Consider the following 21,630-nt stretch of genomic DNA (forward strand, 5'->3'; position numbering starts at 1 on the left):
CAAAGCATGAGCTTAATCTTTTTTCACTTGATAGTTGCAGTTTACAACATGAACAAATAAAAAAGAAATATGCACGTAAACCATTTTGTTTTGCACCATGTGCATTGAAAATTAGATTGTATTTGTGTTTTATCTAAACTTTCTACTTGCCTTAAGCTTGCAGACTGTCGGTTGTAAGGTAATGGTATCTAAAAAACTGCTTTGGAATGGTCTGCAAATTGAATCGAATTAAAAATGTTTCTCTTACGGTTTATGTAACTAGTATTTAAAAGCCCACCAGGTTCTAGGAGCCTAACAGTCATGCTCGATTTGGACTGTGCATGTCTATGTGTCCCAATTCCACTATCCTCTGTCTCGTGCCTTCAACTACGCTGGGCCCTTTGCCGAGGTGGCTTTCTGGCCAGTTCTCTGGTAGAGACCCCAGTCCAACCCTGACAGTGAATGGCCGGGCTTTGCCCCGATTTATTTGCAGTCCTGTCCAATGTTCAAATGAACTTGGGGGTTTCAGTGGAGTGGAGGAGGGGAAGATGGTGGCACCACTATATCATACTTATGGGCTCATCATAGTTCAATGTTCAGTTTCTAGAATAACATACAACATTAGAAACCATTACAGACATTCTAGTGGACTGCTATTCGATGGAAACTTCAATGGTCTCTGTGGTCAACTTGTTGGGTTCTTCTAGTGGGATCTTATCTAGGGAACAAAGAGATAAAGAAAAAGAAATAAACCCAATCCTATTGTTTGGTGGAAGAATAATTAATTTTAATAGGACTAAACCAAAATAATTGTGTTGCCGTGTGTTTATTATCACAAAAATGACATTTTAAAAGCAATATAAGCACATTAAAACCGTAGTTTACAGAGAATACAATCATTAACATCACCTTTTAAAACATCTTTTTATGCAGTTATATAAGGATAACCACAACTTGTTTAAATGATGATGTATATATTATTTACACTAAACAATTTAATGTTGTTTTTCTGATCTTATCTATTTTATTATTCATATAATTTTTTATTTAAATATTGCTGCCATCTGAGCACATGACAAATAAACTTGAAACTTGACTTCTGAGGGGTTGTGCTTTAATAACGAAAACGTTTTATTCAGACAGGGTGTCGTCAGTATTTTTTTTATTATGCAGAAAAGCAAGACAAACCATAAAGCTGTGGATGCATTCGAGGCTGAAGGTTTGACTCGGACATTTTTATTTGATCTCGTTTTTTAAGAAGTGAGCTCTGAGTGCTAGAAGTAGTTGGACGGGTTTTGTGCTTTTGTTCGAGTCTCCTGATTCTGAACACAGAGTTTCTTTTATGTGCCCATCCAATGAGCGCGTGCTCGTTCACGGAGGGTGGGATTTCCACTGCAGTTTGCGCTCCTTTCTCGAGGAATGCGAGGGACACACAAAGCCCGAACGATTCCCGGGGCTTTTCACCAACTTAAGCTCGTAGTTCGGCCATGGACTTGTAGTTATTAGCACTTTTTTACCATTTACTGTAACACTCTGGATCCCAAACTGGCGGCCTCACATCTCCAGCTGACACGCGCCAATGATCTCATTGACCAGATCAAGCTCAAAGGTAACGCTCTCATTTCAGTTACTCCGTGTTGTCATTTTACATCATAACAGTGTTGCAAAGTGTCAGATTTATATATGTTGTCATGCATTGGAAGTTTGCATGCACTGAATTTGGACTCTTTTAAAGGTCGATTTGAGAGGAGTTTAATGGAAGAATGGGATGTGAACACCCAGCAAGTTTGTCTAAACATCTTATAAATATCAAGTGCAATGAACTAAAATCGCACACAAACTCACTACGAATGTCTAGCAATTGGCAATACTTTGAAAAAGGGGAAGATATATGTTATTATCAAGTTTGCGTGCTATTCTTTTAGACCGTTTGAAGAGTTGATCGTAAAGTACACTTTTTTGATGATGGGGTTTGTAGTTGAACAAAGTTCTGCATTATGATGTAAATTGTGAAAAAGTGAGTTGGACATAAATGACTTTCCCTGGGCTGAGATTAAATATAAACTGCATGAGGTCACTTCTGCAGAACTGCCTGTCATTTCCTCAAGCACATATAGAACATGTGTCACTGTATCATAGTCCACGTGACCAGGCCTCTGTTTCTATAGGTGATACAGAGGACCAATTCCCAGAGCCTGCTTTAATTCAGACTGTGCAAGTCTGTCTCTCTTCATACATAATGCAGATATAAGATACAGTTACATGACAATGTATGCATATGGTTAGTTAACAGGAAGTACTTTTGGGAAGTTGATGTTTACTGTGGTTAATTCATGTATTCTTTGTTTTAAACAGCTTTTTGACAATTATTATCTATTATAAATGATGTTGCATGTTGTTTGCATGCCATCAGTTATTCACCGTAATGTTGCATATGATTGATTCTATGTTGAATGTGATATGTTTATATTTTGAGAAATGTCCATTCAATGGAAATCAATGGGGTCCGGTGTTGTTTACCAGTGTTCTTCAAAATATCTTCTTTGTATTTTGCAGAGGAAAGTCAAAAAGGTTTAAAATGACATGAGGGCAATTTTTTGGCTGTACTGTCCCTTTAAATTCATTGAATTTACATTATGAGACTACATTTGTAGTTTTAATGCATCACACTTCTTAAATGTACCATTTAATACACTTCAGGGCATGAAACATGAGCTAGTGAAGGCAAAAAGTGCCATTTTTGCTTATAAAGTCATATTACAAATGACCTAAAATCTAGTTTATTAAGAAAACTACCACCTGTGTGCCTAAAATTGAACAACGTTAAAAGTCTTAAAAATCTATAATAAATGAATAGGGTTGGGAATCGAAAGTCAATTCCAATTCCAATTCGTAATCGTAATCGAAAAGGCTAGTAATCGGATCAGAAACGAAAGGAATAGGAAACGGATACATGAGATTAAAATTTGAATTCCTCTTATCAATTCCTGTGTGCATATTTTCAGAAAAGTACATGCGTTGCTTGATCTGCTGATATCTCATTAAGAGCCCTTATGAAAATTAACAATATTTTTTCTATAGTAAGCATAGTTTAACTATAGTATTTGCATTAAAAAGCGCAGGAACCACAAATTAACCGTCGTTTAATTATAGTAATTACAGTTTAACATTTACATTTATTCATTTGGCAGACGGTTTTATCCAAAGTAAGAGAGCATATAAACAGTTTAATCACGATGTAGTTCAACTATGGTAAACAAATTGTAATAAATCTGAAAAAACATGTCTCTATCTGTGTGTATATCTACACAAAACGGTGCTCATAAATATAGATATTTTTGCAAACAAGTCAATGAGCATGCTAAATTCTGTAGCTCAGTGGTAAGAGCATTGCATTAACAACGCATGGTTGTGGGTTCGATCCCAGGGGATTGCAAATACCTATGTAAAATGTATAGGATAAAGTCTTTGGATAAAAGCGTCTGCCAAATGTGTAAATGTAAATGTAGATTTTTTACTTTAAATGAGTTCAAAATCCATAGGCAGAATCGGAATCGATCACATTCAAACGATTCCCAACGCTATAAATCAAAAGATTAGTCATCTATAATGTGTCATCTTTAAAGGAATGAGGTTTGCATTTCAGGAATGCTTTCACAATTGCCTTGGCGTTCTATAGGGGATCATTTACTGTACATAGATAAAATCGGTGGCCAGTCCTGTGTGCAATGTTTGTTGATGGTATTTTAAGCCGGAAAGTTCAGTGACTTCTGTGAATGAACGATACTGTAAGTTAACTAACTGCAAAGACTTGTTAATGTGGAGCTAAACCCACCCACATTAATTATGTTTGTAACACATTTCTAGAAGTTTCGAATGCCTTAACAGTAGTCTGACTGGTTTGGACTTTTAGACTATTTTAAGTCCACTACTGTAAACACAGTTTGTATTTATTTATTATAACTTTGTTACTTAAAGATAAGATAGGGGTTTGTCTGTGTGGGTAATTGACAGCATCCATCCTTGACTGCCAATAGTGCAGAACATTTAAACCTGAATCATTTTTTGAAGATATGAGTTGGATGAGTCATTTTTAGATTCAGAGCAGTTTGGTCTCTCTCACAGATCATGCTTCTTGAATAAACAAGTTTTGCAAACAAAAGAGAAAAGTGAAGAAGTGAAATAGGAAGGAAATATAGAATAGAGTGTTAAAACCTAGTTGTTATGCTAAGACAAGTTTTGCTAATGCTATTTTCTCGAACCTAAAGTATGAAACTTGTGCTTAAGATATGAACCTTCTCACAACTCCTTTTACATGTGAAATCAATACACACGTTTTCCTAAGATCTACTTCCTAAAATTCGTTTTTATGTCCACCTGCACTATGTGATAGACTCTATCTAGTTTCACATGTAAACAAGGTACACATTTATTTTAAACATGTTCCAGTAGGCATTAGGTGCACTTTGTTATTCATGATGGCCTTATAATATCTTCCACCCATAGTTTGGTCTTTAACCAGGTTTCATCATATTTAGTTCAGTACAGTCCTTATGATCAATAATCTTGCATCAGATCAGATTATTTAGGCCTATCATACTTTTACGTCATCTTTAGAAAATGTAAATGACTCTTGCTTGTGTAATACTCCCATTAACATCATATTTTATTTGTTGCTGCCATGTTGTTGCTTACTGGCCTGAATCGAGAGCCCACCAATTTTTTACAATATCTGTCGTCCATATACATAAATGAGTTCACTGTAAAAATGTGCTGTAGTTGTGCATCTAGTTGCCAGTAATTTACTGTACATGTATATTTATCTAATTTATTGGCACAAGTTTGTTCAAAGGTAAAGGAACATTAAACGTTAACAAGTCTTTATCTTTACAGAAAAAAACTATAAAATAACAGAAATCCTCACCAACCTTTGCATGAGAATGTTATTTTATAGTTAGGCAATTCCAGCATTATGGACGTCACATTTTGCGTTATTGATGTGACATAAAAATGCTCCGAGAATGAATTTGTTGCGATTATATTGAACCATCTGTTTATATTTTACTGAACCCTGGTTGATAGATTGAGTCTGAATGTAAAAATTATATTTAAAAAAAGGAAATAAACAAGCGTTATGGATGTAACAAAATAGGGCGCGTTTTTTGGGAGACGATAAACTTTGTTGAATCCTGAAGCAATAATACCCAATGAATGGAAAAGGGATGGCTCTTTATTGAACATAAAATTGTCACTTTATAGTAATTTTCATGTGTTCATTTATGATGAATATGTTGAGTTATGGATGAGACAATCTTGAAAATGGCTCTATGAAAAATCATGCACTAAAAATAAAACAAATGCTTTACAAATATGAAGAGAGATCTCACATGTGGATTTGAACCACCAAATTTTAAACTCTGTGCTGTTACCATAGTAAAAACCGCTGGTAATAGCTTCACGGAATTGCCATGTTTTTTTTTTGTAATATTGGTTGTGTTAAAGGTTCCCAAATACAGTTAGGTGGTCAGAGTTATGCAAGATGTGGTTAAAAACTGTCCAAATGCAACACCGTAGAAAAGTGGAAACTTTGGTCGCAAAACTGTGTTTTATTGGGTGATTTAGTTTCTTTTAATTCCCCTTTGTGTCCCTATGAGCTTTTACATTACTTTATATCCTTCTAATGTATGTATGTATGTATGTGAAGGTCTAGGAGTTTGTGTACACGTTCTTTTCAGCACCGTTGCTAAACTGGAGTATAAATAAAGATGAAGTCATGCATGTAGCCTGCTCTCTGGGAATATGACTCAGGCAAATGAATTACGGCAGATCGTCCAAAACAGGTTGTCCAGTTTTACCAATGTAAACAACAATTGCCTCGTCGTCTTGTGTAACTTCATTAATACAATTGCAATGAAATCAACTCAATGTCGCTTAAAACTCGAACTGCCTCGATTTTCTCAGACTGAAAACGGATTACTGAAACTTGGTGGGAAATTCCCAGTATCACCATTTGCATAATTATTAGTCTTCCGAATCGAGTTAGACAGCTTCATCCCAAGATCATGTATTAACATGTCGCCAGAATACTCGGAGGCTGGAATATTGTTCGTATTGACCTAAATGACGTTTCACCACATATGCAGCTACATGTATGCAGAACGGAACGTGCTCACGCCAGCGTTTTACATGCATAGGGGCCTTATTGTCACTATGAGGTGATAAAGACGTCTATTGAGGCGGATCTTGTGACACAATCACGAGCCACAGAAAGAATGTCCGAGTTTCTGAGGAGGGTGAGACAATGCTTACATCGAGAGAGTAGCATGCGAATGCCCGAACAGAAATCATGGGTTGTGCGCCAGTAAGTATGCATTAAATAACTCAAATTTGACCATGAATCCGCGATTGAGGTTAAAATCAGAAACTTGTATTTCATAAACAAAAGGTTTCTATGGTAAATTAGGGCAATGTATGTCTTTTTTTAAGAAGTGACAATAGCAGGCCTTTCATTGGTCACAGCTGGTGGACATCACATATTAGAGCTGAGCTCATCTTCCACTCTTGTTTTAACCGTCTCACAACTATGTGTCATGGGATTTAGTCAGTCTGACTGTGAAACATCTCCACCTATCAGAAAGACATGCTGTAGGCAGAAAAGCATCCCGTTTATCCTCTGCATGGGCGACTGGAATGAGAAATGTTTGGGAGTTGTTTGTTTCCATATAAACCCGATATGTTTCCCACTGGGCATTGCAGAGAGAAACTCATATGGAGTGTCAGATGAATTACGTTTATGTTTGACTTCCATAGAAGATGTTCATAATCCTTCAAATCAACATTGGCCGTAGGATTGATGATAGCGTGTTTTGTGCATGAGCTTCAGTCCTGCATGATCTGATATGTTAAACGGGGAATTGTATCAGTTGTTGTGTTTGCATAATACTCGCTTTATGCAAAAATGTTTCTGCTAGTGCACTGTGTGTGGCATAGTTTCAAAGGAATAGATCAAACGAAAATGAAAATACTAGTAGTGGTCATATAAGCCATCCACTGCACTGTTAAAAATGAAGCGAATGGAAAATTGACTCTTCTGCCAGGTTTTCTTATCTTATCCACACATTTTCTGTTAACCCTTAAAGGTCCATTGTATGAAATTTAGTGGCATATAGCGGTGAGGTGGTGAATTGCAACCAACGTCTCACTCCAGCCCTCGTCATGTTTTCGCTTCTTTGCGATAACGTATTTACGAAATGCACTCTGTAGAGCAGTTTGTCCGTTTAGGGCTTCTGTAGAAACAATAGGGGTGGGTGAAAAAATCGATTCACATATGAACCGCGATTCAGTACTCTAGCGATTCTTATAGATGCACAGATTTAAAAAAAAAATGATAATCTAGTTTATATAACAATTGTTGTTGTTATCCGAACAAAAAAGGCAGAGAAGACGAGAAGAAACGCCAGCCCACCACCAGTGCAGGCTGTTTGTGATAGTCAACAATCCATGCGCACAATCCAGATCCTCATTGACAAGTTTACACACACAACGTGAGCGCATTCTTACAAGTTGCTGTTTGCTGTTACTGATTTCTTGAGCCAGCGGATGAACGATTTAATATATGTGACGTTTAAAACGAAACTTACCACGGAGGAGTTCAGGAAACGTCATTTATCTGTGGATTACTTGAGAGACATCGCTGAATCATTTCAAATCCGTTTGCAGCAAGAACGAATAACAGGCGAATGTTTTGTTAAGTATTATTTGACGTTACGTGTTGTGAACATGAGGAAAACAGTCCTTTATGCACAATAAAATCATCGTAAGAACAGAACACGAAGCCTTCCATTGTGCTTTAAAGTGTAACACTGTAAACAATTAAATACATACTTTTGGAGAAGCACAATTTCTAATGGTTCAAATGAATTTAGATTACGGTCTCTCTACTTAGGACCAATCAATAACAAAGATGCTCTGTAGACATTGCCTCATTTTTAATAAGCAGAACCAAATCTGATGTCATCAACTTATTTTCAGTATCAGTATCAGTAATACAGTTATTTTGGGGAAAATGTGAATAAATGCATTGCTGACTGATTTAAGGTGTGACCCAACATTTTTTGCTTGCCCTCCTAAAAATTTCAGTCAGGGGCTACAGTGTTCCTAGTAAAAAAAGTTTGTTTGGAGCCCTGTACACCCTGTCCCATTTTTAGTGAGGGCAGGTTTTTGGAAATACTTTGGATTTGTTCAATGCTAAGGTAAGAAGGATCTTGACAAGACGTATACAATATGCAAGACTTGTAAAGCGAAGATTAAGTATTTTGAGAACACTAAACGTAAAGACTTGCATCGAACGCCATCATTCCAGCAAAATGGAATAAAATCTAAACATATATCATATAGAATTTAGAGGAAGAATCCTTTTTAAAAATCAAAAAATTGTGAATCGATTTTTATCGAATCGTGAGGTACCACAAGATTCCTACCCCTGAGAAACAACATGGTGAATTCAATGCAAGCAGAACTGTGGTGTATTTTAGATAGAAACAGCCCATGCTAAGGTACCGAAAACATAAAGCTAAATTATGCAAAGTCTTTATTTACATCTGAAGACATAGTTATGAATATTATTTTAAATAATCCTCAAAAAACACAAAAAATTGTGTGCCGTGCAAAATAAAAACGGAAAATTCCTTTATATTAATAATAAAGTACATTGTGCCCTATTTTTACTTATTTTTTACACTGTATTCTCTAAAGGCCATACCAAGGATGATAAATGTAACTATAAAACTATTTGAGTTTTAATTTAAAAAAATGCCCACAATTGTAATGGTAAATGTAGAGGAACATGAACGATAGCTAATGAACGATAAAACACTGACAATGAAAATCATAACACTGTTAAAGTCTGTTTGTGTGGATGTTAATATATATATATATATATATATATATATATATATACATATATATATATATATATATATATACTATATATGTTAATATGATAAATGTAATTATTTACGATCAAACAAAATATGGAATACTACAGAAGGTATTTCATTTGACCTTTGGAATTAAACATTTTTAATCAGCTGGGCAGAACGTTTAGTTCCAAGGATAGCACCCTGTTACAAAGATTGCATTTTTCCCTAGTTTTGAACAAAAAAAAACCTTCAGCCAAAACCCCAAGGTGTTTGTGAACACAAAGGAAAGACTCCGGTCAAGCATTTCCATCTGCTTTGTTTATGTGCTGCCGTTTGTACAGTATGTGTGCCGAGCTGGTTTTCATACGGCTCAGCGTGTAACAGTCAACTCCGTGACCCGCACAAAGCACATTCTGTTCCAGTTTACAGGAGTGGCCCCTACACAAGCAAAGCACAGACCCTTCAGTACGTCTGCTGGAACTAAACAGATGGAGTGCGCTCCCACAACGTTACTCTTTTGCTTTAAATTGCTCAAATTTGGGGATCTTAGTTAAGGTTGACTTATGCATCAACATCGTGTTTGTCCTGCAAATCTTGGGGAGGAAAAAAATAGAGAATTGTTGACTTGTAGTGAGAGTATAGAGATGTAACATGAATGTATAAATGTGTTTAGTTTTAATAATCTGCTATTAGAGGAATGTTGGAGTTCATATTGATTTCAAGTTCTAATGTCTTGGCAGATGTGAGCATGGGTTGAGACATTGCTTTCCCAAACTCTTTAGAAGATATGTGTGAGATTTACAGGGATGCTTCGGCTAAGTTCACACTCAGGCAATATAAAATATACAAATATTGAACATTCTGAATCCAGTTTTGTGTAAAAATGTGTTTAAATGCTTTCAAAATGAAGATGTTTATATCATTGCAAACAGTGCAAACATCATGTAAAGCACAGATTCAGGTGATGACTCGTGGGCCACGGGGTTGTGAAAAACATAAAAATGAAAAATAAAATGCAACACACTATTCATGCACATATAGAATAGGAAAAAATTATGAATATGGAAAGCGAACATGGTTCATTTATTTTTTTGAAGAAGGTATGTGTCTTATCTGCAGTTTTTTGTGTGACTTCATTTGTCTCTTAAAAGTCGCTAGTCAAATTTGATCGATACCAACAGAGAACATTTGCCTAATATGCCATTTCCACGAAACCCATTAACAAAACTACCTAAGAGTGAAGAAAGCAGAACTACATAAAAACGCTTGCAACACAGTTTGTGCAGTAGATTTGTGAAGTAGTTTTTTACAGAATAAACTAAAATGAAACTGACTTTTGCTATATATTGTTGGATCTTAAATGTTAATGGTGGTCATTTTTCTTGGTTTTTCAGATCAGATCAACTACAAAAACATGGTTACTATACATTTAACATAATAAAAGTAAAACCATTGTATTTGTAGTATATACAAATGGTAATCAATCCACCAAAAAAAGTTTTACTACACTTTTACTATAGTAAACCCATGGTTAAAACATAGATTTTTTTAACACTTCATGTCCAGTGTAAAGTCTGGCTCCTAAAGCATAACCAATGAGAACCAATGACCCAAAGTTATATCATAAGTCACAGCATTAATCTCTCTCTGTATCCCTGCAGTGCTGCCTGCGTGGCGGGGGGCAGCAGGGGGTCATGGTTGGGGCTGGGCTCATTGTGTGCGGTGGGAGTCCGGGGAAGAGAGCTCGTCCCAGGGTCTGGAGTGTCCGCTGTGGTGTGTCCTGTGTCGAGGGGGAAGAGACCGACTCAAGCAGGCCTGTCAGAGAGGGAGGGGTGCCCTGCGGCTGCCCGCAGACATGCTAAGCCTCAAGCTCCCGCAGCTTTTTGACATCCACCAGGTGCCAAAGGTGAGCGCTTGACTTATTTCATCATCTTACTGTAGATCCACAATGCTGCCCTGGATGTGAGGAGTTCATAGCTCACCGGAAATTAAAATGTTGGCATTATTTACCATGAATAACATAAAATATCATTGTTTCTTGTGTCAGCATGTCATTGCATTTAGTCAAGAGACAGAGAAGAAAACTATGTTATCAATGTCATGCCCTATTTAGGCTTGTATTTATATATGATACCATGAATATATTGAGAGACATGAATTGAAAACACCTCAAACATTCTTTAAACATCTTGCGTTTGGCATATACTGAGAAGTTATAAGCCATATAAGGGGAGGGGGACGAGCATTGCAAGACAATGATTTCAACTTTGCTGGAAAGAAAAACAACTTTTTACTCCCCCTCATCATGCCACACACATAACTGACATTGATTTGTAGAGCACAAAAGGAATGTAACTGTTTGGCAGTAAAATGTGTTCTCAAATTTTTATCATGGTGTAAAAGAACACAGTGGCGCCCTTGTCCAGCCCCGCACGGGGTTAAAAGAAGTTAAAAAAGTATAACAAAGTAATCTTAATGACAAGTTAAGTAAGATTCCAAGTTTTGTTTTCCTGTTAGAGCATTATAATTCCAAGGAACTGCAAAATATTTAATTCTGGTGTTTTTGTGTGGTTAAAAGTCAAGCATTTATTTAAATTATAATCATTTCTAGTTTCAACCAGATTTTTTATTTTAGTGCATCGTTGAAAAATGTATAGCTTGAATGCACTGCAAGTCATTTTGGATAAGTGTCAAAAAGGTTGGCAAATGCTTTTAAATGCAAAGATCCAGTAGAGTTGTTAACCACCATGCAAATGCGTAGGGCCCCGCAAACTTGGGGGGCCCCCTAGTGGCTACAAGTGGTAAAATCATTTGATGCTTGTTTTAGACACTCCGGTACATGCAATGAAGCGCAAGTATCGAAGCGATGCTCAAAAACGATAGAAAGCAAAAGATAAGAAATCTAATAATAATTTTACGAATGTAGCAAAACAACGCTATGAAAAGAAGCATGAAAAGAAAAATCTTGCACCATTTACTTTCTTATACTGTAGCTTAAAGCATTCTGTATTATTCTGAATAAAACAAAGGACACTTTTTTCCAAAAACCAAGAAGGTTTATCCTTATATCAAACTGTAGAGATTTTTTTGCTGTTATGTGGTTCCATTTAAAATAAATCCAGTTTATATTTGTATGTACAGTATATGTCTCGTTAATTCCATATACTCAGTACTGCTGTGAAATTAAAACAATAATGTTAGACAATGTGTGGGGTAAAATCAAAACACACCCCTGCAAACATCAAGATATCATTATACTTTATGAACAAGTTCTTATAACTCACTTTTATTGTCCTTTTGAAAGCTTGAATAAAAGCAAATATTTAAGAAGTTAAACAAAATAGTATCTGTGTTATGTGCTGGACTTGTTTACTCATTATCCTGCAGATGTTTGCATGTCTCCTGAATGTCCATGTGCACGTTGCAGGTATTTCGAGAGGACAATATCATGTCCGGCTACCGACATCCCCGGAGCTCGGCCCTGGACTGCATCCTCAGCAGTTTCCACATGACCAATGAGACGATGAATATCTGGACCCACTTCCTGCCAACCTGGTAAAGTGCCCAGTTACACATGCAACCTATCTTTAGTGTCAGAACTAGTAGCCTGCTTTTCAGCTTTCCTTGAATGCATTTAAGATCTTTTATATAATATTAGAAAGGCAGTACTGACCTCCTCACCTGCTGGTGATCTGTGCTCCTGCAGGTACTTCCTGTGGAGATTCAGCTTGCTGTGCTTCACTGTAGACTTTGTGTCGGAGAGCTACACCTGGCCTCTGCTGGTCTACATGCTTCTGGTCTGTCTCTACCCCTTTACCTCCACCTGTGCTCACACCTTCAGCACCATGTCGCCAGAAGCATGTCACATCTGTTACTTCTTTGATTACGGAGCGCTCAGCCTTTACAGTCTCGGTATGATTCTTATCTCATTTACTTAATGAACAAACGGGAATAAACACTTACTAATAGGTGACATCATGAACTAATTAGCATATTTGGGACGTGTTGTTATTGTTTGCACTCTTTTGATAAGAAAAGTTGACGAAAGTGCTTTAAAAAAAAAATGCTTGCAGCATTTGGTTACAAACAGAAGAACGCATTAACTTTGTGCACAAAGGCAGCCAAGAAACATATGCAGCGTAACTGAAGTCTATTTGTATTATAAACAGAGAGCTTATATGCAGTAACTAATCACATATTTAAAAACTACAATACTAATTTTGGATAGAAATGCAATCAGAAGTTGTTGAAAGTGAAAATGAAACTTACATTTATACAAAACTTTTCTCCAACGGGCGTTTCGGCTGCCATTTTATTGAGGTTGAGCCTTCTCGACCAATCACGTTCCTCGCATGTTATGTAAACGACAGTTCTCTGTCATCGGTTAGCTGTGAAAAAGGAGCTTGATGTAGGGCATTTTTTTCAGAAAAGTTGAACTTTTTTCAACCTCAAGAGACGTTTGCAGAAAAAGACGCCGGAGCTTGCGTAAAAAAAGCGACGTTTTTTGAAAACACGGTCTACTTCATAGGATTATAATGTAAAACAGACGCTAGCAGCTTCAAAGTCAAGTCAAGTCTTCAAGTCAAGTCTGAACATTGTATTTTACAACGGGATGCCACCAGCAGTCACTTTAACCGCTGCTAAAATTCTGATTTATAATTGCAACATCATCGGACAAAATCACAATACAGTACATCTACATTAAAGACCAGCTATATGCTGTTTGCCCTTTCTCGACAATATGTTGCTGTATTACGAACGCTTCTTTGATTTTAAATTCAAGTGACTGCTAAATATAATAAAAAAGAGGGCTCGCGCACACACAAGGAGCTCATCGGAAGAGAGAGTGCATGCGAACACGGAAGATTAGGATGTGCACACGGCCACGCTCCACTCACACCAAACAAGTCAGGAAGGAGAGAAGACGCGTAAGCGTGTTTATCCACTTGTTATTTGATCACAGATACTGTTATTAGCAAGTAAATGCATTGTATGGGAAACGCTGGAAGCTTTATGTTTACATTACCTTAGAATGAGCTATTTCTATCTACATACACCACGGGTCCCATTACATGGAATTCAACATGTTGCTTCTTCAGTAGCCCTTAATGAACAAACTGATCTATAGAATGCTTTTCGTAAATACATTGTCGCCATCAGCAAAAAAGCAAAAACGTGGCCACATCTTTGTCCTGTGTCAGACAGCGGAGTGCTTCAAAATGGTGGGTGTAGTGAGCTGTTGGTTGCAATTTACAACCTCACCACTAAATTTCACACACTGGACCTTTAACATTGATTATTTGGATAAACACTAATATGAATGTTCTTTTATCATTTACTCGCCCTAATGTAATCCCAGATGTATATGACTTTGGGACTTCAATTAAACCCAAATAATTTTATATTAATATGCTTTCTTTTTACCAGCGGAAGAAAGGAAGTCATATAGGTCAGGGGTGACATGAGGGTCAGTTAATTATGATTGAATTCAACTATTATATTTGGGTGAACTATTTCTTTGAAGAAATTAAAGCATGCATGTGAAATTCATGAGGGCGGGTGAAGAACATGAAGGCGTTTTGTACGGATGATGTGAGTTTATAAAACCATGAGTAAAGGCTTCTGTGTAAATGAGCCATTTTACACACTTGAGACAAGTAATTGTGTGACATGAATGGACAGAAGCGGCTCCAGCGGAATCTTTAAAGAAGCAAATGCATTGTTCAGACCTCTTAGGTGTAAAGAGCTAATGTGTCACGTGAAACACTTTACCTTGCATTGAGTGAAGGATTCTAGACGCACTTTTAAGCATTAAGAAGTAATGTTCAGGAATTTCAGACAAACACAATAACATCTGCATTATTTCAGAAGTCTATCATCTATACTTGATGCATTTTTAAGCAGAAAGTGTTGTTGCAAGCTCATGTTGTGGAATAATGTTTTTCTTTCATTTATGGAAACCACCGCTGGCCTGTTTTCTAGTTTTGCCGAAGAAAGGCGTCTTCTACTAGCTTGGAGCGAAAGAATAGCATTGCATTTTTATGCTTCTTGTGAATGTTGGTGAATGTGTCACAATAGCCAAAAAATAGTAAGAAATAATATCAATATATCATTTTTTTTTTTGTAAAAAACAAAATGTGTAACGGTCACATTTAAAAATAGATTTAAGACATTGCATTTGATAAAATATCTAACCAAGTGACATTTATTTTAAAGCGAAACAAGAAGACTTTTCGAGCTAATTTTAATAAAGGAAACAATAAATTATTGCATAATGTTTAAGGATTGTCAATCTTTAGTAATGAGCTACACCTCTGTTTTTAGGAATTCTTTGTGAGGGGAACTAGCTTTGTATGCTGTGTTCATAATGGAATATACTGTATACAGTATTTATTTTTAAATAGCATATGAAAGTATTAAATGCTAAATATTTCACATAATAGACAATTCTTCTTATGATTGTTGTCTCTTGACATTGCACTAATTCAGCCAATAACAAATGTTATTTTGCATTCAAACAAACTGTAAAAATGATTGTTTTATTGTACTGTAATACATATAACAAAAACACATATCGCTGGTCATACGATTATTCAATGCAAACAGAGAATTCACATTATGTGCACAGTATACATATTTTATACTGCAATAAGAGTTTTGTCATATTCCAAATAGATCTTAACCTCCACAAAAATGGATTTGGAAGGATAACCAACACTTATTTGCAATAGTTAAAATTATTATGTTTTGTAATCAAATGCTATAAAATGAATACAGTTTTGGGTGAGGTCTTAGTGTTCATATACTGTACTGTATACTGGGGCACTGTATCTTCAACAAAATAAATTTTTATTTATGCTGAAAATGTTTTGATTTGATTATTCTGCAGTATATTTTTTTTCTGTAGATCTAGATTCATAGTTAACGATTTTGTTTTAAACAAGTTTGAATTAAAGCACACTTAAATTAAAAGTGCACATTAATGTCACGTCTGTCATTTAATATACTTCTTGTATAGAAATGATCTGACATTAATGACATCCGTTTTTCTATGTCTTAAGCATTTGAACTTTGTTCTCAGGCTGTGCCATCACTTACGGCTTCTACGGGATGCCCGACTGCTGGGTTAACAGTTGGCTTCACCAGTATTTCGTGCCCATCGCCGTTGGCAACACGCTCTTTTGTACCAGCATGTCTTGTTACTCAAGGTAAGGGAGCAATTAAGACTATTGACTAATTTACTCAAGCCTGCAATTACAGGAGAACTAATGCAGTCGCAATGAGCTGCTGTCATTTCAGTCACGGTTTAAAACCTGACTCAGAACAAAGCCCCACACTTCATTACAGTTTTAATAGGCATGTAGACCTTTATTTGTCTTGACCAAACAGGCAGATTGCTGCTTAAAAGATTTCAGTCGTTTTAATAAATGACTTATTTTGAATAGAAGTTTAATTGGCTGTTGAATTTGATTAATTAGTTGCGCTCGATAAAGCAAGAATGGTGACGTTGTACTCGAGGGCTCATATTCTACTTTGAACGCTTTGAAAGAAATAAATTGTGATAAATAAATTTCCTCACGTTCTTGCAATCCCAGACGTACAGTATATGACTTCCAGTCTTTAGGTGAATACATTTTTTAAATAAAAATATTCATCACTTTATGTCCATATATGTGAAGAAATTCAGGGTAAAGTCTCATGAGATTTGGAGCATCAGAATTTGGTTTCGACCATATTTCAACCAATCTTGAACATGAGCATACTCAGTCAATATTCAACATAATAAGGTCATATTTTCACAGAAAATACCTGAAAGGATGATTTTATATGGAAAATCACAAAATAATCATTATATATGTGGCTGTACATGTGGCAATAAGAAGAAATAAAATAGTTTGGGATTACATTTTTCAATTTCAATTTTTCAATTTTCACTTTTGGGTGAACAATTTCTTTAACATGCTTTTATGTCATTTAGCTAAAACTAAAAAGTATTAAGTTAAGAATGTAATATAAAGACTGTAGTTTATTACAAAAACAAAACCAATGCATTTTCAGTATTTTAAATGAGGATATTTTTGCATTTAGTATCTAACCATGTCTTTTTACAACAGGTTTGTAGAGGCGCAATTTCCACAAAAAAGTAAAGTCTTTCGGACATCTGCATTTATTGTTCCCTTTCTCTTTGACAGCTTGCCGCTTTACTATCGAGTAAGTACAACTACACGTTGTTGGATGTGTGGAAAAGCCACATGCTCATGCAAATTGTACCTGTAGGCTTAAGCATGAAGGCACATTGGATACCAGTTTTTGTTCCTCTTTCTTTGTGTTTATAGCTGCTGTCGTGCTGTTGGGGGAGCTGTAGTCCAAGTGAAGCTCTGGCCAGTCACTCTTACCATTTGATCTTTGCATTTCTCACATGCTTCCTGTTTGCGTCTCATCTACCAGAGAGACTGGCTCCCGGTCGCTTCGACTACATCGGTACGTCCTAGGGTCTTACCAAAATGTTCAATTTCAAAATAAAACACATACTCGGATACACAAAAGTCGCTTCGGATAAAAGCGTCTGCCAAATGCATAAATGTAAATGAACATGTCATTTCAATTCCTTTACTAAGGTGTTGTCAACTCTCAACAAATAAATATCTTATTTTATTTTTGCATTAATACATTTTGCCATTTATAAATTACTGTTATACACTGGATGGGTCATTCTGTGTTTACTCAATAAGAGGTCCCCGGTTAACAATATCGTTTTCCTAATTGTTTTTTTCTGGGGAAAAAGTAAAAGAATAAGAAATCACAACAACATTACAATGGTAACAGTTGAAAAAAGAGAAAGAGCACTTTATTCCATGTCTGCTTGCTTGTATCTCAAGAAGTGTTAAAGATATTTTAATATCCTATTTGATTTTTGTTCTCAATTAACTTGTCTTTTAGTATCTTCATTCATAAGGCCCTATATTGGGTCCATGTGCAAATTTAAGAATCGTTTTATTAGTTCAAAAAGTGAAATGAAATTACAAACATATTATTGATTTATTCTTATATTTTATTATAATTTTCTTATTTAACTTTTTATTAACTCATATGAATTTCCCTTAATCTTAGATTGAATCTATTTTACTGCACTTGTTGCAGTGCATTGTGGGATTGCCATATCTGCAATAAAAAACATACTGCTTTTGGAACAATTTGGCCAACTTAATAATGTCGCCTACCTTTAAAAGTGTCCTTGTGTTATAAAGCCAGTGCTTAGTGTGTGTAGGCAGCTCAATAGTTTTTGGCACAGCTTTGGTTATGGTTTTCTATCATAAGCGAGGTTTGAATTGCATTTCACACGCTTTCTTTGACTGTCATTTTTTTACTCATTCCTCTCCAAGGTCACAGTCATCAGCTGTTTCACGTGTGCGCCGTAGTGGGCACCTATTTCCAGATGGAGGCAGTGTTGGCTGACATGACGTCTCGCAAAGAGTGGCTGATGTCGCATTCGGCTTTACCTTCCTTTATGGGTACCCTGGGGGCGTTCACTCTGGGTGTCCTCCTCAACCTCGCTATCATCGGTGCCTTCAGCGCCTGTTTACCTCGAACACCCCGCCAAAGCACTTCGGCCTCCGGTGCCGCCCGCACACAGCAGGCACTTCCCGTGGACAAGGAAGATTAACAAGCTTTCTTTACACAGCCAATGTGAGCTCCACTGCACCCCTGCTCTCACTTCACTTTTTTTAAAGAGAATTTTACTCTCAAGCACATTTCAGTCACCTTCACTAATCTAGAATCCTCTAGTTTTGGTATTTGTGTTGCTTGTTTTCTACTTAATCTTGCTATTGAGATCATTTATCACAGGTCCCTTTTATAGTTCAAGTTTAATATTTTAGCTGATAACCCTGATAATAATAAAGACCTTTCCATTTTAATTTTTAACTAATGTGCCTTATTGGAGATATCAATACGAAAGGTCAAGGGTTAAATGACGTGAATATTAAATGTTACAAGTTCATAGGGATATTTTAACCTTGTAGGGGTTTATATTATAAAAAGCATGTTTGCGTTACTATATATAAATGTTATTATAACATTTGACTTGAGAATGACTAAGTAGCATTAATCAGGGATTTTATATAAGAATTAATATTGTGAATATTAACAATTAATGGACGAACTAGTGATTAAGGTTTATAATGTGTTGCATATCAAAAAATGTATTGGTCAAAAGATAAAGATGTTAAAAATCTCCATCTAATCTAAATGAATGGCAGGTGGGTAGTCTCTACTCATATGAGAAGAAATCTTGCCCCTTTAAATATCTGTATTTCTCTATCATTCCCGTCCCTTATTATACAACTGTATTATCAGTGCAACATTATGTGGATGTACTGGACCACTTTTGAATAAGCTTAGAGCTCCAAAAGCACAAGTTACATAAATTTAGGCCAAAATAGCTCTGAGAAATATTTCCACTTTTATGTCATCACACCATGAGGAAATGTCTATACATTGTCCTGCTAAACTCTGTCATCTCATGGGGCTGTACTGGATTCTTGACTGTGGTTAAGATGTTTGTCAGATATAGTTCATATGCATTTGTTACATTTAACTGTGGTATTGTTTTGTTCATTGCAGGTTTATGGCATACAATACACTCACTGTATTTACAAAGCACAAGGTTTTCTGTTTGTATAATATTTACTTATTACCAATGCATTTTGTATCCTGGTGCGCTGCATAACTCAAAACTCAAGTTTACATTGTGTTGCACTTTGCTTTTTACACCATACTCGCTGCTCTTAATCCAGAAATCCAAACAAATCATTATTTAGGCTAAGCTATTAACCTCTGGGTCTCGTTTTTCACTTACAGCCAGCACTGTGTTTACTTCGTCTGACCTAATGCTAACAGACAGGTACATAATTCCGTGCAATTTCAGCTGCCTAAGGGCAAAAGTTTAGTAGAACCTTTTCTAAATAGCTCTGAAGGTCGATCACATGGTGGTAATGATGAATTGGTGTCTATGAAAGGGATCTTGGGTTAAAATGGAATAGTATGTGTTTTAAAGGCTAGTGGCGGTAATAATCTGTATTTCCTCATGAGCCTATTTGTAGTATGGAACCAGAAATTCTTTATAAATAGGTTTGTTTGTGGTTATCAATTTTAACTCGAAATGAAGTGAGAGATTTTATTGTGAATGTGACCGGGAACGACAGTATTTCCTACAACAGAAAGAGAACTGAAATGTAAGGTACCCCAAATCCCTGTGTTTTGCTGGCCCAAATGAATGTATTACAGTTTAAAACTGTGCTTTAAAGTGCCCTTTAATGTTACAATGTAGCATTTAAAATTACCAATGTAACTAAAATAATACATTTAGTTTTTTAAAGGTCATTGAATTTTTAAGGGTCTAAGCTTTGAGAAAGACAAGCCCTTGAGATGCAGTTCAAAGATTTTAATTATTTGTTATGAAGACATTTTTCCCTTCAAAGCAAAGCTGCAAAATGAAATGGCTCATATTGTAAATTGGCATTTTGAATTGTTTTTGTAACACTTGAAAATGTAAAAAAATATGATTGTTTTCAAATAATTATTAAAATAAAACTGACATAAGATACAGCGCCTTTCCAGTTGTTATGGTGTCTTTGAATACAAAGTAACTACACAAATAGTATTATTCAAAACTGTATGTGTCAGGACATTAACCCTTTGATACTAAAATGTTGACCCCTGACCCCTCTGGAATTTGATCAATAATCCTCTGCTGGTATGCCTTCAGTGTAAGAAAAAAATCTTATGTTTGGTAGTCTAACATGATCTGTATATCCACACTGATATTAGAAACTAGCTGGGATAGTTTTCCAGCTTTTTGCAGCATTATTAAAAATATTTTAGTCAAACTAAAATATTTTCAAAAGAAAAATAGTCTAATTGAATTAATTCCCATCTAAAACATTATGAAAGAATGTGTTGCGCCTCCTATCGGAGACGCAGCGATATTGCAAAGCTAACGTCCTGAACCCAAGTGCACGCGTTTAGCTCTTTGTTGAAATATGCCGTTTAATAAAAATATCAGCTTGTGAATAGACGCGTCCATTGTGACATTTCAAGTATAACCGATCAGCTTGCGTATTAAATTCACGGGGCTGCGTTGCATATGTTTCCTTCATTAGAGGGCGCAAAATAAATGTTGCGTTCGCTTTTGGCAGGTGCATCCGCTTTTTCCATATATGGGTTTGAGTGCGCTTACGTAAAACGTTTCATTAGCACGCTAAATTTAAGTGTCCGGTGGGAATATTTTCTTTAAAATAAAACTTAAATATACAATTTACTGTAGGCCACAAATGAGAAGTTTTTCCACTACAGAATCATATATATTGATTATTATATTTATCACAACGCCTATTCTTTCGGATGCCCACAAACGTACACGTTGTGAACGACGTGAAAGTGAGTAATGACATGTTTTGATTGTGTGTGTTTACTGTGTGAAAATGGAAATGTATATACGTTCATATAAACACTAACCTAAGATCGAGTGTAAAGTTTAGAAATGGCAATCGTCTCCAAAAATTGTTATTTTTTATGACTGGTGATATTAGCGTCGTGTGCCAGGAAAACGGTTGAAACGGAATAGCGGGCCAGACACAAATGACCCGAGAGAATTGAGTTTAAGCACCACAGAGGCATCAATAGCATTTCCCAGAATGCATTCCGACTCTCTAGTGTCCAAGCGGAGATT

The 21,630-nt window shown here is 36.0% G+C and overlaps 1 protein-coding gene across 2 annotated transcripts; it reads left to right on the forward strand.

Moving 5' to 3' along the window:
• The first annotated feature begins 1,171 nt into the window (after window positions 1–1,171).
• Window positions 1,172–20,501, forward strand: paqr6 (progestin and adipoQ receptor family member VI). Of its 2 annotated transcripts, none has more exons than XM_056761788.1 (8): window positions 1,172–1,588; window positions 10,562–10,806; window positions 12,328–12,455; window positions 12,607–12,812; window positions 15,982–16,108; window positions 17,093–17,111; window positions 17,237–17,381; window positions 18,284–20,501. In XM_056761788.1, exons 2-8 carry the CDS (start codon window positions 10,756–10,758, stop codon window positions 18,562–18,564), a joined length of 957 nt encoding a protein of 318 aa, XP_056617766.1. In that variant the 5' UTR covers window positions 1,172–1,588; window positions 10,562–10,755; the 3' UTR covers window positions 18,565–20,501. The 2 variants fall into 2 exon arrangements, with proteins under 2 accessions (XP_056617766.1, XP_056617765.1); XM_056761787.1 differs by having other exon boundaries at window positions 1,175–1,588; window positions 17,015–17,111.
• The last annotated feature ends 1,129 nt before the right edge of the window (window positions 20,502–21,630 follow it).

Source organism: Triplophysa dalaica, chromosome 12 (genome assembly GCF_015846415.1).
Source record: "Triplophysa dalaica isolate WHDGS20190420 chromosome 12, ASM1584641v1, whole genome shotgun sequence".
Taxonomy (NCBI): domain Eukaryota; kingdom Metazoa; phylum Chordata; class Actinopteri; order Cypriniformes; family Nemacheilidae; genus Triplophysa; species Triplophysa dalaica.

Excerpts from the sequence above, each read along its gene's own strand:
- paqr6 (XM_056761787.1), top strand. The coding sequence starts at position 10,756 with ATGCTAAGCCTCAAGCTCCCGCAGCTTTTTGACATCCACCAGGTGCCA. Across the intron at positions 12,456-12,606 it reads ACCCACTTCCTGCCAACCTG|GTACTTCCTGTGGAGATTCA; the intron begins GTAAAGTGCCCA and ends GTGCTCCTGCAG. Across the intron at positions 16,109-17,014 it reads AGCATGTCTTGTTACTCAAG|GTTTGTAGAGGCGCAATTTC; the intron begins GTAAGGGAGCAA and ends TTTTTACAACAG.